This window comes from Bos mutus, chromosome 1 (genome assembly GCF_027580195.1).
Source record: "Bos mutus isolate GX-2022 chromosome 1, NWIPB_WYAK_1.1, whole genome shotgun sequence".
NCBI lineage: Eukaryota > Metazoa > Chordata > Mammalia > Artiodactyla > Bovidae > Bos > Bos mutus.
The window spans coordinates 67,955,831-67,974,287 of NC_091617.1; the positions used below are offsets into that span (position 1 = coordinate 67,955,831).

Consider the following 18,457-nt stretch of genomic DNA (forward strand, 5'->3'; position numbering starts at 1 on the left):
TTCAGAGAGGTGGCATCTTACATGGCCTCAGAAGTGAGAGCAGCAGACTAACATAATGAAGAGCTTCTCCAGTTGTTTTATAAATTAAGCACAGCCCAGTCACACCTCAGCAAGCTTTTTTTAAAAATAGAAATCGATATGCTAATTCTAAGATTTACACAGATATGTGAAGAACCTAGAATAGCCAAAAGCAATCTTGACAAAGAACACTGGAGGCTTTATACCACCTGACTTTAAGACTCTAAAGCTGTAGGGATCAAGACAAGATGGTATTGGTGTGAGAACAGACACAGTGGAACAGAGTAGAGGTTGCAGAAGTAGACCCACATATATACAGTCAATTGATTCTTGAAAAAGCAATTCAACAAGTAAAGTTTTTTAAAAAATGGTGCCGGATAACTGACTATCCATATGAAAAAAATGAGGCTTAATCCCTTTGTAATATCATATATAGTTTTTAACTTGAGATGGCTCAACATGCTGAGGAGAAGTCAATGGCACCCCACTCCAGTACTCTTGCCTGCAAAATCCCATGGGCGGAGGAGCCTGGTAGGCTGCAGTCCATGAGGTCGTGAAGAATCGGACACGACTGAACGACTTCACTTTCACTTTTCACTTTCATGCTTTGGAGAAGGAAATGGCAACCCACTCCAGTGTTCTTGCCTGAAGAATCCCAGGGACGGGGGAGCCTGGTGGGCTGCCGTCTATGGGGTCGCACAGAGTCGGACACGACTGAAGCGACTTAGCAGCAGCAGCAAGATGCTGAAGGGGACAAAACACTAGATTAAGAGTCAGGAAATTTGACCCTGAACTGACCTTACCAAAGGTCACTTTCTCTCTCTAGATTTTTGATTCTTCACCTATTAAATTAAATGACTTACACTGGGTAATCTTTCCATTTCTTCTAGCTCCCAAATTGATTGGTTTTAAAACTAATACTACCTTGGGACAAGTGTTAAGCACTCGTTTTCTTAAAGTTGTTGCATGTGTATAATCTATTTTCTCTCCAGATGTGAGCCTCCTGCTTGTTTTGAGGCCTTGTCTCAAGAGAGATGTGTGGTGCTAAAGAAATTAGCTAGAGTTCAGGGATAGGCCTTCTCATGACATGGGAAGCATGTTGGCAATGGGAGTGTTCTGCTTTGGACACCTTTCAGCTTATTTTTCAGTTCAGTTCATAACTCATAAAGCATCCTATCCAATGCCACGTCGTTTACCAAAAGAGATGACTTTCTCAGAGAGAGGAGGTCAAGGATAGTTAGAACCACTTTCCCCTGCTGCCCTAGCCAGGCAAGTAACCATAGATTGTTGAAGGAAAGTATAGAAATGGTTTCTGTTTTCTGCATCCTTCCTTAATCCCTGACACTAGGCTGCACTGTGTCTCCTACTGATGCACCCAATTTGTCTCTAAGGTCAATTAGAGCATGGCCTCCCAGACTTTTTAGAAGTGAAAAACCATCTTAACTATCTTTTAAGTTAACTCGAATTTGTTATTCCTCTGAAGGAAATGTACATTTTGCAATAGCAGGCCTGGAGATGTCATTGCCTTATGGTAGCACCTTGAAACATTTTTGCTGGAATATTTTTCCCAGCGAGGGGAAAGATAGCATTCACTTATGGTCCATAAATCACACAACATAGGCAACTTCCTCCTTTACCTCTACTTGAGGCTACTTCCTGTAGGACAAGTACAGATGGCTGGGCAACACAAATATCTTCCCCAAACCTCCTTTTCCTATTCTACCTAATATTATAGCAATTTAATATATAAAAACACTTGGAAACTCCCCAAATTACTAGTCTTTCCTCCTTTCTCGCTGTGTACATTATTCCTAGGTGATGTCATCAATCCCTGTAGCCTTCAACCATCAGCTGTCAGAAAATGATTCCAAAGTCCATACCTCAGTTGTAATCTGTCCTCCAAGCTCCAGACACTGGATTCTCACTGCCTCCTGGACTTTTTCTTAGACATCTCAGGGGTGCTGCACACCTAAGGCCACAAATTGGATTTTGAATGAAAAATGTCACTTACAATAGGGGTCTCTAAACTAATGGTCCTTATAAAACACTTCTTAAACAATTACTGAGTCTTTTCATTCATGATTCATTAGGTCTGTAGTGTCCTGGAGAGCTTAGAGCAAGAATACCGAAGAGATGAGGACTGGTGTGGTGGACGAGATAAATTGGGGCCAGCAGCAGAGATCGACCACGTCATTCCACTCATCAGTAAACATTTGGAACAAAAGGAAGCCTTTCTTAAGGTCAGAGCACATTGTCATCCAAGTTCTGGGACTTTAGCCTTGTTTTTCATCTACCGTCTCCCTCTCTCTCAGTCTCCTCCTCCTCTTCCTCCTCCTTTCTGTCTCTGTCTCTTTCTTTCTCTCTCTCTCTCACTGCTTCATATGGGCTTCCCATACTCCTGTGTTTTCTAGTTTCTTATCTAAAGGGAGGCATTTGTAGAGAGGACGTTTGAAAGGCTGAAAAGTTACACTTCAAACATTATTTCTCTCCACACTTTTTGTATAATTAGGTAATTAGAATGCTCCATTTCTGCTGGTGCTATGTATAAATATCCTGATATCCCATTGATGTTTACTGAGGAAAATACACACTTTCACTTAGTTATGTTTTATCTATAAAAATATTTTAATTTAAATATATAAGCCTAGATAGAAAACTAATAAAATACATCTTTAATAACTGGATGACACAAAATTTAGAGCAAGAGTTTAAAAAAATGTTTAGACATTTATTTATCAATCTAACAATTACCAATTACCAATAAATGTGACACTGTTTATTCTGTGTATGAAGACAGAAATACCTAGCTTCCCAGGGGGGAAACACAGTCCAGCTCTGAACAGCTTTCAGCTGGTGTGGGAAGACCTCCTAAGCCTCTTTCCTTCTGCCTTTGATCTTCTCTCTGACAGAACCTTCAGTGTGAAAACTTTTTCAAAGGATCCATTTACTCTCAAATTCCTTGCTTTTATGTTCTGCTTCCTTTCAGGTTTCTGAAAGCACACTAGAGACTTTTTATACCTTAACATGTTGCCCCTGATTTTCTACAATTCTGTAATTAACTGCTTTTCTTTCATTAGGGATTTTCTCTACTTGACCACTTGTTTAAGTTTTATTTTTATTCTTTTTTAAAGATGACCTCCTGCTGCTCTCCTCCCATCTATCTAGTATCTGCACCTGCATTTGATCTGAACCCTTAGTAATCAGCTCTTACTAATAAGATTAAATAGAAATCCTTCCATATAAGGCTTAAGATGATTTTAAAAGTCTTCCCTCTGATAAAACAAAGTTTAAAATGAAACAATTTTCAAATATCATTTAAATACTAGGAGTCTTTTTAATGGAAGATATGTTCAAGATATTTATTTTATGCTATTGTAATAAAGTAATAAAATATGTAACATTTAAAAATAAATAAATAAATAAAATGAAACAATTTAAGTAGAGCATGTCAAAGTTTTTAAATAGAGGTATGAAGGTATTTCTTCATAAAATTAAATTTTTTTTTTGAAGAAGGGAAAAAAATGTTCTGAGGTTTTCCACATGTGCCTAAAACCATAGTTGAGAAGCTGCTGTTGTGGAAATTACAAGCCAAATGGACAGAAGATCAAGCTCTCTGTATACATCAGTTGATGTATTTTGGATTCTTTAGTTTTGGACCGCTATCCAGCTGTTAAATTCATGGGCCTTAGGGTGGTAGAACCATGAACAGTCTTACCAGAGCTCCCAGAAACCGTTATTGTGAAAGCAACATTTAAAATAATTTTTTACCATGTGATTTGTAGAATCAGATGCTAAATATAAAAAAGCTTAGTTTTGACCATATAATTTGTAGAATCAGATGCTAAGTAGGAAAAAGTTTAGAAGTTAACAATTTTGTTTAGAGATAATTTAGTTCTGAAAGCTGTGGACTGAAAATTAATGGAATAACATGTATTACTTCTACCAACAGGAAAAATACTGCTTTGTAAAGAAATTTCAGAAAATCTCTGGTCTTGAGAGAAACTAGAAGCACTCTATCAGTAGACCTAGATTCTAGTCCTGACTTGATCATGACTCCTGCCCTTGCTGGGCCCCAGCCTCCTTCCGGTACAGCAGCATGGGACAAACCTGTCCTCTCTGCCACCCACTGCTCTGTGAGCCTTAAGGGGATGGTACAATGGCTCTTACTCTTTTACATGATATATTGTGCCCAGCAGTAGGATGTTTATTAATCTTATTGAGGTGGAGTTGGGTTTTATAGACAAACATGTTTCTAAAATGTGGGTAATTTCCATTTATATTTGGAACGTGTGGTTAATAAGTTTGATTACTAAATTTGCTTTCTCGAGTCTAAATTAAGCTAACGTTAAAGCGACTTACACCAAGGTCGTATATGAGGCACTCTTATATGTGGCAGAGGGAAATCAGGCTGAAAGGTGATGGTGGTCATGCTGAATCAATACATGTAGTAGTCAAGGAGTAGCTGATTTCTTTTTTCGCTTGTGATGGAAAGGAGAGAGGAACAGGGAGCTTTTCTTTTTTAAGCTTTTCACTTAAAAGAATAAGTGAACCTCTTCCATTAGAACTGGAACATCCATGTTGCTCCAGTTGGCCTCCAGGACTCTGCTCACCCAGAGACCCAGAAGCCTCATCGCCAGCATCCCTTCTCTGGTGCCTTAGATCACGTGCACCTCTGGACTGGGACTTCACACTTTGTCTCTCTCAGGCCTGCACCCTGGCACGGCGGAATGCTGAGGTCTTTCTCAAGTACATCCATAGGAACAACGTCAGCATGCCCAGTGCTGCCAGCCACACCCGAGGACCCGAACAGCAAGTGAAAGGTCAGTGTGAGCCTTGCCAACCTGAAGCCACTCCAGCCACATGGATCAGAGCTTGGTACCTGGTCTTCATGTGACCTCAAATTTCCTGGTTCTTCTCCTTAGATAAGAAAAAGTGTGATGTGGGATGGTATTTCAGTGGCAATTCATCATGCATCAAAATTTTGAATGGAAAAATGACTATAAAGTTTCTCCAAATATATTTTGTTTTATCTTAGAGTTTCAGTTCAGTTCAGTCGTGTCCAACTCTTTGCGACCCCATAGACTGCAGCATGCCAGGCCTCCCTGTCCATCACCAACTCCCAGAGTTTACCCAAACTCCTGTCCATTGAGTCAGTCATGCCATCCAACCATCTCATCCTCTGTCATCACCTTCTCCTCCTGCCTTCAATCTTTCCCAGCATCAGGGTCTTTTCAAATAAGTCAGCTCTTCACATCAGATGGCCAAAGTATTGGAATTTCAGCTTCAACATCAGTCCTTCCAATGAACACTCAGAACTGATCTCCTTTAGGATGGACTGGTTGGATCTCCTTGCAGTCCAAGGGACTCTCTTAGAGTTTATAACAATGTTAAGAGAAATAACAGATAATCTCTACATATCTACACTGTGCAGTATCATAGTCACTGGTCACATGTGACTTTTGAGCAGTTTAAATGTGCCTAGTTACCCGCACTGACTATTCATTACTTTAAGTGTCATAGCCAAACATGGCTACCATATTGAATGGCACAAGATTGAGTTACCTTACAGCCTGAGAACGAGACATGGACTGAGATTCATAAAACCACATTCTAATCCTGGTTTTATTGCAATGTACAATGTGCTGCATGCTCAGTCGTGTCTGACTCTTTGCAACCCCATGGACTGTAGCCTACCAGCTCCTCTGTCCCTAGGATTTTCCAGGTAAGAATCCTGGAGTGAGTTGCCATTTCCTCCTCCAGGGGATCTTTCCAACCCAGGAATCAAACCCAAGTCTCCTGAGTTACCTGCATTGGCAGGCGGGGGTTTTTTTTGTGTGTGTGTGTGTTTTTTTTTACCACTGAGCCACCTAGTTTTATTACTTACTGCTTAAGCTTTAGAAACTTCAGTTTTCTTATTGAAAAATGAAGAAGGATGTGTAAATTCTTGCTGCTCAAAATATGGGCCCCAGACCAGTAGCATTGACAACACTTGGGAGCTTATAATAAACATTATCTCATGCCCCACTTAAACCTACGGAATCAGAACCTCCTTTTTGGCAAGAGCTCCTCCATCCCACCAGAACCAGGTGATTTTTGTGCACGTAAAATTTAGATAAGTACTAGTCTAGATAATCTTCAGTATTTCTCTGATTTCTATAAAGTCTACCGTTGTATGGACAAAAATCAGTAACCTTTAAAATTGTTCATTTGCTGACCAACATTAAGATTAAATTATTATTGGTGGAATCACTTACTCTGGACCTTACAGAAATTAGCCTTTGAGTGGGTGAAGAATTTAACAAATGTCATCTTGACACAGCACAGCAATACAACCCTGGAGACCAGCACTAGGGAGGGAAGTGATACAGGCTTGGCAAGCTGCTAAGGGGACAGTGGGAAGTTTGGACCTCTTTTAGGAAGGGCCTCTTTTATGCTTAAGGAGCTCGGGAGGTGGCAAGATCCTCTGATCTTGGAAGAATTCTTCACCAGGAAGAATTAAAACTTAGGAATCAAAGTTCCCTACAGAGAAGAAAGAAGAGGGTTCCTTTTCCAGATGTGCTATCTGTTTGCAGCTGAGGGGCCCTGTGGGTGGCTGGCATTATGTCACCTTTCCCTTCCTGCAGATTTTTCAAGGTCTGTGTTCTGATGTCTAAATATGACTTGAGAGAGGCCAGCTACCTGCTGAGAGCAAGCACGCCCCACCTGCACCTCCACCCTAGTGTGCCAAGAGTGGCAGCCTCCCAGGGAGAGCAGAATGTGCCGCATCTTGGTTGGGGCCCTGTGCCCTCAGGAAAGCTTAAAGAGGGGCAAAAATGAAACCTGAAACTCATTAGGACATTCACCTAAGCTGGGCTAATTCCCTCAGCCACCACGGAGGGACCTCAGTGAACAAAGCTCTAATTTGGAGACAAAAAGACTAAAGATAACACTTGTTCTCACTGTCTTTGCCCAGTTGTAGCTTTCACCTGAGCAGAGACCTATGACCTCTTCTGTATCCATTTCCTTTCCACCTGCTGCCTGGGCCCAAAGCCAGTACCTCTTATTTTAAGTTTTTCTTATAGCAACAATTATTACTATGTAACAACCCCTGAAATACAGTGGCCCACAACTGTAAGCATTTATTGTTCATTGACTGCATTGCCTGGGGACCAGCTGCCTTGGCTGGGCTCAACAATGCACTCCTGCTTGAGACTGCAGGTCTGGCTGGCTTGGCCCCTTCACTACAGGATGGGTTCTTGTCTGCTCCATGTGGATTAATTCTGGGACCTTGTTGAAGGGGCAGTGGTCACCCAGGAGAACTTCTTAGGGAGGTAATAGCAGAGATCAAAGGGGCAAGGTCGAGTGCACAAGCACACTCCAAGACCCTACTTATGTCCTATCAACGACCCATTTGCCAAAACAAGTCACATGACCAAGTGTGAGGTCACAGGTGAGGAAGTACGCTTGGTCTCTTTGGGGGAGGAACTAAAAAGCTACATAATAAGAGCATAGATATAGAGAGAGATCAATAATAGGGACCCATATAAGTTCTCAGCCTAAGGGAGAAGAGACAGGTTCTATCCTTCAAGAGTTAAACTTCCATAGTGCATTAAAAGTTCACAAAAATCAACAAGCACTACAATTTGGGCTGTGCCCTCTGTGTAGAGCACACTGTTACCGAGTCCAGGCTTGCTCTGCTTGCCTCATGAGCCAGTAGACCTAGAAGATGGCAGACTAATGTCTCAAAATAACAGTCTTATTGGGGTATTAATACTGGGTTCTTTTATAGATCAGAGATGAGAGGAGGTGAAGAAACAAAGTATAAGGGCCATTAATCTTGCAAATATCTCCTATAATGGCAAGCCTCAGCCAGGGAATGTGTTGATTTCTTCTTTTCTGCCATCCACAAGTGGACAGGATTCTGAGCAAAGGCACTTTAGTTTAACAGTCAGGCAGAGGGGCAGGATTCTCTGAGGCAGACCATTATGGGTGGTTATGGATTATTATTATAATCCATTATGGATTATAGTAACAAAACAAACAAAAAGCAAGTCAAAGAAACAGTTCCAACATGCAGTCAGAATTGGCTTTTCCCTGCAACATAACTTGTGCTTTACAGCCCCAATAACCTGGGAGCCCAAGGTGGCTAAGAAGTCATAAAATTCTACGCTTTTCCATAAGAATGACCTTGGGCCAGTTGCCTACTCTCTCTAAACCTCAGTTTCTTCATCTGTAAAGTGGAGATAAAAATGGTCCATGCATAATGAGGTACTCTGAAAATACGTGTCTGCCATATAGTGAGCACTGAATAAGTGTCAACTTTTCATAGCATCGTTCTTGTATATCTTATTAGTATCTAATGTAGTTAGTGGGAAGTCAGAGGCAAACAGTACAAAATAGATTTGATGCTTCAAGCTTAGAACATACTATTAAACACTGGAGATCTATCCACATAGCCAGCTGCTTCTGGAACAACAGGAGAAGTAGGAAGAGGGAGGGAGCTGACATGGACAAATGCCTCCCACAGCCTCTGCTGTGCTTCATGGCCTCATGCCCATCCTCACACCTACCATCATTAGAGATGATTGAAAATAGCTTTAGCTTTTCTTATGATCGGTCCCAACCACCAGGGGAGTTTGGGCTTAGAGACATGATTCCATGATGACATGATTTCAACGCAACTTCCCTATGCCCATGATTTAGAGGTTTTTAAACTGAGGCTATGCTGTTAAAGTACTAAGAGCACAGCCCTTTGTATAGGCAGAGTATGTGGCAAGTGATGTGGTTGTCCATGCAGTTACCCCAATCCTCCTGCCTGTTCACCTCTGGCCCTCCCCTAGAACCTCCAAGAGTGGCTGGGATCCCTGCCAAGTCCATTCACTCTCTACAGGCTCTAAGCATCTGGTTGAATTAGTTATTATTTTCAGCACCAATACTTCCCAAGGTCTCCTATCATCAAGGACTAGCTTTGGTGTGAAGAAAATCAGGGTCACTTTTAAGTCACCCTGGGGACATCCTCTCCCCCACTTTATTGATGCAACTTCATCAGTAAGCCCTCCCCCAGTCTCCCCAATATTGCTCTCCTCTGGGAAATTCTCTCTGAACCAAACTTTGACCCCTTGCTTCTGGTATTGAATTAGTCCTATGGGGAGAGTCGAAGGGCACAGTTATCTGGGATGGGGGGCCCGAGTAGCTGGTCAGATTTGATCAGGGCCTTCCTGAGACCAGCACCTGCTCTCTGCCCTGCAGCCATCCTGAGTGAGCTCTTACAGAGGGAGAACCGTGTCCTGCACTTCTGGACATTGAAGAAGCGGCGGTTAGACCAGTGTCAGCAATACGTGGTGTTTGAGCGAAGCGCCAAGCAGGTATGTTCAGCGCTTTCCCTGGAGTTGTCTTGGACAAGGACTGTACAGAGGCCCAGATGACCAAGACTTGGGCAGTTCCAAAGAGGGTCATCACACCGACAGAATAGAGATGGGAGAAGGGGGTGAGAAGAGGAATGCTTGCACTGACAGCAGTTCGATCTTCACCAAGCACTCTGCTCAGAGTTTGATGACAGGAGTTGGGAGGAGATGCTGGGGGCAGATCGCCCTGACTCATGGATGATAGTGGACCTGGTCTAGAAGAGTCCCTGGTTTAATGGACAAGACACTGTCTTTGCTGGTGGGTTTTTCCAGGTATAACAGAGAAGGGCACTTTCATAAATCAACTTCCAAGCTACGTACTGATTAAATCATGCCAGGATTTCCTGGGTCCATCATATTGTTCCAAACCACAAATGTTCACATCAGACCATGGCATATTTTCCTACTATCAGCTGGCTTTTGGGAGAACTTAGTGGGTTGTTTCCTCCCACAGGCACTAGACTGGATCCAAGAAACAGGTGAATATTACCTCTCAACACATACCTCCACCGGGGAGACCACAGAGGAGACTCAGGAACTGCTGAAAGAATATGGGGAGTTCAGGGTGCCTGCCAAGGTAGGAAGCATCCTGGAGCCCTCCCCTTCCACCCAGCACATCCCATTCTGGCCATTTTCACACTGTGAGTGAGAGAACAGCCTCTGTACAGAAATGCTTGACCACAGAGCCAATGGGGGACATGTAGGTAGAATCATCTCCTTTGAAATCTGAACATTCAAAGAGATGCAGCTGCTGGGTAGAGCTCTGTACACAGGGTCTCAACTCCTATATGCTGTGCTTCTGAATGGACCTCATCTTTGTGCTCCAGGTTCTGGAATCTGCTGTGTTCTTTTAGACCAAATACAGCAAAGGAATGTATTCATGTGAAATGCACATTGTGTGTATGAATATCAGCCACATACTCTTGAAATCTGAATGGCTTGGGAAGTCCACCTTTTGAGAAGGGCCAGTGGTTATGGGTGGCTTCACAAAGCAGATTCCAGAACTATTTCCATCTGGCCTTGCCCAGGAAATGAGCTTGGCTGGGGTCCCTGGGGAGCAAAACACACTCTGGTGTATGTACCCACATCCTGACACCCCCATTCACACTGAATGGAGAATGCTATAATAGAAGGAAATCTTGTTTTCATGTTTTCCTAGCCAGGATTTGATCTGAGGACCTTGGGTTTGAAGCAAATCTATCTCAGTTCCCTCTTTGTAGCTTCCTTGTCCCTCACCCTGGGCTTCCTGCCATGGAGGACCACCTTTGGCATCACTTCCAGACATGGCAGATGCTCTTCCAGGATGAGAGCTGCTTTTGTGGCAGTCAAGGGAGGAACATATTAATGCCTACCTTACCCAGAGATCCCTCTGACACTATGGCAAATCTCCCTCTAATTTGCTGTAACAAAATTAGACTCTTAGCCTCATTCCTGAGATATTTCAGAAGTGGTTTTACACTTTGTGAATCCTACACCCCAAACTCTTGATAGCAGGGAGTTTTCCTCTGCACACTTGTGAGCTTTTGGGCCTTGTCACTCAATATGAAAAGCTGTCAATCAGATAAGAAATTCATTTCAACACCAGCTAGAACAAACAGCACTAGGGATGTGGCAGATGCACAGAACCCTTTTAAATTCTTTTAATGAAATAGTTTAAATGAAAATAGTTTTGAATTACCCACTTTGCATCCATCTGCCCATCTCCAGATAGTGTCAACAATGAATCATGAGTAGTCTAAATAGTATCAGATCCATGGTGATCCTATTCACATAGGATGGATCACAGCAGATACCCAGAACTTCCTAGGATCAGAATCTGCCCATCACACAAGTAGAAATGTGGAGAATCATTTAGTCAATTAATTTTATTCTTCTTTGACAATCTTCCTATCTTTATCCTTTCTGTTCACATTGTTGTCACCCTAATTGGGTTCTTTGCTTTCAGCCTTTCCTTCCTTCCAGTCCATCCTGTCCTTCATTGGTGTTCCTCTCTAAAACACTACTTTGGTCATATTGCCAACCAGCTTGAGAGCTTTTATAACTCTCCAGTGTCTTCAGGCTAACACTCAACAACATCTACATCTGGATCACCTTACAACCCGAACTGTATCTTCACTTACCCATTTATGCAAATTTTACACTCCAGCTGAATGGATATATTTTCTTACCCTCCAAGAAATACATCATTTATTTTCGTGCCTCTGTATCTTTTCTATACTGATTTTCTCCTTAGATTAGCCTTCTCTTCCCTCTAGTTTGTACTTCTTAAAAAGATGCCACCTTTCCACTTCAGTGCCTCCTCCTCCGTGATCCTGCCTACCTGCCAGAATACAATCTGGCCCATCCTTGGACCGCAGCCATTGTCTGTGTAGCCCTTAAGGCGCCTGTCTTGACCATCCTGTTCTCCCAGTAATGTGTATGCAGTGTTGTCTCCTGTATGAGCCTGCAAGATCCAAAAGGACAAGAACAATGCTTTATTCACTTTCCTAACTGTATCTTATGGCGGCTGTGATGGCGGACGAGTGCAGCAGCTGCGATGGCACAGGCGCGCAGCACCAGATGTTCACACCAAAATCAGATTGATTATATTCTTTACAGCCAAAGGTGGAGAAGCGCTATACAGTGAGCAAAAACAAGACCAGGAGCTGACTGTGGCTCAGATCATGAACTCCTTATTGCCAAATTCAGACTGAAATTGAAGAAAGTGGAGAAAACCACTAGATCATTCAGGTATGACAAATCAAATCCCTTATGACTATACAGTGGAAGTGAGAAATATATTTAAGGGACTAGATCTGATAAAGTGCCTGATGAAGTATGGGTGGAGGTACGTGACATTGTACAGGAGACAGGGATCAAGACGATCCCCAAGAAAAAGAAATGCAAAAAAAAAAAAAAAAATGGCCTCTGAGGAGGCCTTACAAATAGCTGTGAAAAGAAGAGAAGTGAAAAGCAAAGGAGAAAAGGAAAGATATACCCATGTGAATGCAGAGTTCCAAAGAATAGCAAGGAGAGATAAGAAAGCCTTCCTCAGCGATCAATGCAAAGAAATAGAGGAAAACAATAGAATGGGAAAGACTAGAGATCTCTTCAAGAAAATTAGAGATACCAAAGGAATATTTCATGCAAAGATGAGCTCAATAAAGGACAGAAATGGTAGGGACCTAGAAGAAGCAGAAGATATTAAGACGTGGTGGGAAGAATACACAGAAGAACTGTACAAAAAAGATCTTCATGACCCAGATAATCACGATGGTGTGATAACTGACCTAGAGCCAGACATCCTGGAATGTGAAGTGAAGTGGGCCTTAAGAAGCATCACTACATACAAAGCTAGTGGAGGTGATGGAATTCCAGTTGAGCTATTCCAAATCCTGAAAGATGATGTGAAAATGCTGCACTCAATATGCCAGCAAATTTGGAAGACTCAGCAGTGGCCACAGGACTGGAAAAGGTCAGTTTTCATTCCAATCCCAAAGAAAGGCAATGCCAAAGAATGCTCAAACTACCGCACAATTGCACTCATTTCACGCGCTAGTAAAGTAATGCTTAAAATTCTCCAAGCCAGGCTTCAACAATACATGAACCATGAACTTTCAGATGTTCAAGCTGGTTTTAGAAAAGGCAGAGGAACCAGAGATCAAATTGCCAACATCTGCTGGATCATTGAAAAAGCAAGAGAGCTCCAGAAAAACATCTATTTCTGCTTTATTGACTATGCCAAAGCCTTTGACTGTGTGGATCACAATAAACTGTGGAAAATTCTGAAAGAGATGGGCATACCAGACCACCTGACCTGCTTCTTGAGAAACCTGTATGCAGGTCAGGAAGCAACAGTTAGAACTGGACATGGAACAACAGACTGGTTCCAAATAGGAAAAGGAGTAGTCAAGGCTATATATTGTCACCCTGCTTATTTAACTTCTATGCAGAAGAAGAGAAACACTGGGCTGGATGAAGCACAAGCTGGAATCAAGATTGCCGGGAGAAATATCAATCACCTCAGATATGCAGATGACACCACCCTTATGGCAGAAAGTGAAGAAGAACTAAAGAGCCTCTTGATGAAAGTGAAAGAGGAGAGTGAAAAGTTGGCTTAAAGCTCAACATTCAGAAACCAAAGATCATGGCATCCGGTCCCATCACTTCATGGCAGATAGATGGGGAAACAGTGGAAACAGTGGCTGACTTTATTTTTTTGGGCTCCAAAATCACTGCAGATGGTGATTGCAGCCATGAAATTAAAAGATGCTTACTCCTTGGAAGGAAAGTTATGACCAACCTAGATAACATATTAAAAAGCAGAGACATTACTTTGCCAATGAAGCTCCGTCTAGTCAAGGCTATGGTTTTTCCAGTAGTCATGTATGGATGTGAGAGTTGGACTGTGAAAAAAGCTGAGCATTGAAGAATTGATGCTTTTGAACGATGGTGTTGTAAAAGACTCTTGACAGTCTCTGCGAATGCAAGGAGATCCAACCTGTCCATCCTAAAGGAGATCAGTCCTGGGTGTTCATTGGAAGGTCTGATGTTGAAGCTGAAACTCCAGTACTTTGGCCACCTGATGCAAAGAGCTGACTCATTGGAAAAGACCCTGATTCTGGGAAAGATTGAGGGCAGGAGGAGAAGGGGACAACAGACGATGAGATGGTGGATGGCATCACTGACTTGATGGACATGGGTTTGGGTAGACTCTGGGAGTTGGTGATGGACAAGGAGGCCTGGCATGCTGCAGTTCACGGGGTCGCAAATAGTTGGACATCACTGAGCAACTGAACTGAACTATATCTTATACATTGAAGAGAGGCTACAAATATTTGAGAACAAAAGAGAAAAAAAAGTCTGGGTAGATTTCAAGAACTCTTCCTCCTCAAATTTCTATTTAATATGATTTTTTTACTTTGGCTCTCTCTCTGTTCTTACTCTTAACTATTTCTGTTAATGGGATTTCATCCTCCCATTTATCATTTCCAGCTGTCAGGACTATTCGGTGTGAGAATATGTACAAGTTAACAAATCCACCTGGGGATCTTCTGATGAAAGGCAATAGCCTCCTGCCCTACCCTATTCCTACTTACCAGAAGCAAACCTCTTTTAACCACCCATCTTTGGTTTTAATCTTTATAACCAGTAAAGTGAATTTGAAATAGAAACCAAATTGGCCTTAAACCACAAGACAGAAAGTATGATGGACCACAGGATTGAATTGAGCAATAGAATATACTAGTCGTGTCCGACTCTTTGCAACCCCATGGACTGTAGCCTACCAGGCTCCTCTGTCCATGGGATTTTCCAGGCAATAGTCCTGGAGTGGATTGCCATTTCCTTCTCCAGGGGATCTTCCCAATCCAGGGATCGAACCCGGGTCTCCTGCATTGTAGACACACGCTTTACTGTCTGAGCCAGCAGGGAAGTATAGAATATACTGAGTCTATCAAATTAGATACTCTATTCCAAAGAAACAGATCAAGTAGAAGAAACACTGCATATCAAAACGTACTTTCTATATAGCAATACAACAATGTGAGAATAAAAATAAGATAAAGAGAATTTGTGTGAGGATAAGAGGAAAACAAAATTTTCTTGTTGTGCTATATTGTAGTCAAGCCAGTTAGAAGAATCCAAGTGATATATTCCAGTTGTGGATTTCAAAATTTATAAAGGGCCAAGGTATATGGTGATAATTAAAGCTTAATCATCTTAACATCTGGAAGAACTCAGTTTTTCTAATAGGAAAACTCTTTAGATTCTTCTGTTTTCCATTTTTTACAATTTAGTGGTTTTCCATACATTGACAGGGTTGTGCAACGATTGCCACCATCTAGTTCCAGAATATTTCATCACTTCCAGAATAAACCCCATACCCATCAATAGTTACTCGCGTCTTTTCCTCCCCTAAGCCCCTGACAACCTCTAATCTGCTTTCTATCTCTATGAATCTGCCTGTTCCAGACAATTTGTGATGCAACTTGGAATCATGGAATCATATAATATGTGGTCTTTAGTATCTGGCTTCTTTTACTTAACATATTTTCAAGATTCATCCATTTTGCAGCAGGTCTTCATTGGAACTCCATTTTTGTGACTGGATAATACTCCATTGTATGGATATATACCACATTTGTTTATCCATTCATCAGTTGATAGACATTTGAATTGTTTCCAGTTTTTGACTACTGTGAATGATGTTGCTGTGACCATTGTGTACGGGTGTTGGTGTGAACATTTGTTTTCAATTCTCTTAGGTATATACCTGAAAGTAGATATCTGGGTCACATGATGACTCTATATTTAACTTTTTGAGGAAATGCCAAACTGTTTCCAAAAGTGTGAACACCATTTTCCATTCCCACCAGCAGTGTATATGAGTTCTGACTTCTCCATATCCTCTCCAACACTGGTTATCATCCATATTCTTTATATAGCCATACTAGAGGGTATGAAGTGGCATTTCATTGTGGTTTTTATTTATATTTCTCAATAAGTAATGATATTGAGAAAGTATTTTTTAATTAATTTATTTTTTATTGAAGGATAAAATTGCTTTACAGAATTTTGCTGTTTTCTGTCAAACCTCAACATGAATCAAACCATAGGTATACATATATCCCCTCCTTTTTGAAACTCCATCCCATCTCCCTCCCCAACCCACCCCTCTAGGTTGATACAGAGCCCCGTTTGAGTTTCCTGAGACATACAGCAAATTCCCGTTTGATATCTATTTTTCATATGGTAATGTAAGTTTCCATGTTACTCTTTCCATACATCTCACCCTCTCCTCCCCTCTCCACATGTCCTAAGTCTATTCTCTATGTCTGTTTCTCCATTGTTGCCCTGTAAATCAATTATTCAGTACCATTTTTCTAGATTCCATATATATGTGTTAGAATATGGTATTTATCTTTCTCTTTCTGACTCACTTCACTCTGTATAATAGGTTCTAGGTTCATCCACCTCATCAGAACTGACTCAAATGCTTTTTATGGCTGAGTAATATTCTATATATATATATATATATATATATATATATATACACACACACACACACACACACACACACACACACACACACGTATATACCACAACGTCTTTATCCATTCATCTGTCGATGGAAATCTAGGTTGCTTGCTTCCATGTTCTAGTTATTGTAAATAGTGCTGCAATGAACAGTGGGATACATGTGTCTCTTTCAATTTTGGTTTCCTCAGGGTATATGCCTAGGAGTGGAATTGCTGGGTCATATGGTGGTTTTATTCCTAGTTTTTTAAGGAATCTCCATACCGTCTTCCATGGTGGCTGTATCAATTTACATTCCTAACAACAGTGCAAGAGTGTTCCCTTTTCTCCACACCCTCTCCAGCATTTATTGTTTATAAGCTTTTTGATGAGGGCCTTTCTGACAGGTGTAAGGTGATATCTCATTGTAGTTTTTGATTTACATTTCTCTAATAATGAGCGATATTGAGCATCTTTTCATGTGTTTGTTAGCCATCTGTATGTCTCCTTTGGATAAATGTCTGTTTAGGTCTTTTTCCCACTTTTTGATTGGGTTGTTTGTTTTTCTGGTATTGAGTTGTTTGAGCTGCTTATATATTTTGGAAATTAATCCTTTGTCAGTTGCTTCATTTGCTATTATTTTCTCCCATTCTGAGAGTTGTCTTTTCACCTTGCTTCTAGTTTCCTTTGCTGTGCAAAAGTTTTTAAGTTTAATCAGGTTCCACTTATTTACTTTAGTTTTTATTTTCATTAATCTAGGAGGTGGGTCATAGAGGATCTTGCTTTAATTTATGTCATCGAGTGTTCTGCCTATGTTTTCCTCTAAGAGTTTTATAGTTTCTGGTCTTACATTTAGGTCTTTATCCATTTTGAGTTTATCTTTGTGTATGGTGTTTAGCAAGTGTTCTAATTTCATTCTTTTACATGTAGCTGTCCAGTTTTCCCAGCACCATTTATTGAAGAAGCTGTCTTTGCCCCATGGTATATTCTTGCCTCCTTTGTCAAAAATAAGGTACCCATAGGTGCATGGGTTTATCTCTGGGCTTTCTATCTTGTTCCATTGGTCTACATTTCTGTTTTTGTGCCAGTACCATACTGTCTTGATGACTGTAGCTTTGTAGTATAATGTGAAGTCAGGAAGGTTGATTCCTCCACTCCATTCTTCTTTCTCTAGACTGCTTTGGCTATTCGGGATCTTTTGTGTTTCCATATGAATTGTGAAAAGTTTAGTTTTTCATGTTTAATGACAATCTCTCTCCCATGAAATGAATATGAAGATATACCTCAAGAAACTGTTTTCCTATACAGGGAACTCGATAATTCCATACCTACAAAGAATGTAGCAATAAGTACAAGGCAGATTAGCAATGAAAGGCCAATTGGAAGTTTATAATGAGTTGATAAGAATATATCAAGAAGGCTAAATTTTAAAGACTTGTCAAATGTGCTAAAGACACCAAAGGGGTTTTTAACAAACTATATTCAGAGTAAGGCACTGTGCTTAGGGAAGATGGTATAATATTAACTGATCAAAGGAAGGAAGAGAAAGAAAGAAAGAAAAAAGAAAAATAGAACCACTGAACTCTTATTTGTTTTAACTTCTGTTTTTTCCAGCAATAACAATTAGAATTCAAAATGAAAGAGCAAAACATATAATAGGGGGCATAAGAAGCCCAAGATAAGTGAGATGTCAGTCCCAAATTTCCAATCCCAAGTAAATTATATTCCCCAAAGTCTCCCTTTGTCCACAGGATCATGTCTTTACTTCTGAACCTAACATGCAAGCACCTCTACAATCTGACCCCCACTTTGTCAGTCTATATAAGTTACTCTTCTTGGTGGTAAGGTTTGAGTTTCAAACTGGCTTAAGTTACAAAGAGGAAAAGATTATTGTATGGCAGGATATGGAAATAAAGACAGAAGCTATGTAGCTGGACTTCCCAGGAGCCCAGGAAAAGCTGAGTGACTCAACCCCATGGGAAGAACAAGACATATAGCGTAGTCTCACCTCTGGAGATGAAAACTGGGATGTCACCTGAGACCAAGGACAGTCCCAGCAG

The 18,457-nt window shown here is 41.1% G+C and overlaps 1 protein-coding gene across 15 annotated transcripts in view; it reads left to right on the plus strand.

Annotated features, from left to right (window-relative positions):
- Positions 1–18,457, plus strand: part of KALRN (kalirin RhoGEF kinase) — a 692,774-nt gene that overhangs the window by 420,837 nt on the left and 253,480 nt on the right. For all 15 annotated transcript variants that reach the window (XM_070370301.1, XM_070370325.1, XM_070370311.1 and 12 more), the window contains 4 exons: positions 2,109–2,258; positions 4,724–4,838; positions 9,247–9,362; positions 9,856–9,978. In XM_070370301.1, the coding sequence (XP_070226402.1) occupies positions 2,109–2,258; positions 4,724–4,838; positions 9,247–9,362; positions 9,856–9,978 (504 nt within the window). The remainder of the gene's footprint in view (positions 1–2,108; positions 2,259–4,723; positions 4,839–9,246; positions 9,363–9,855; positions 9,979–18,457) is intronic.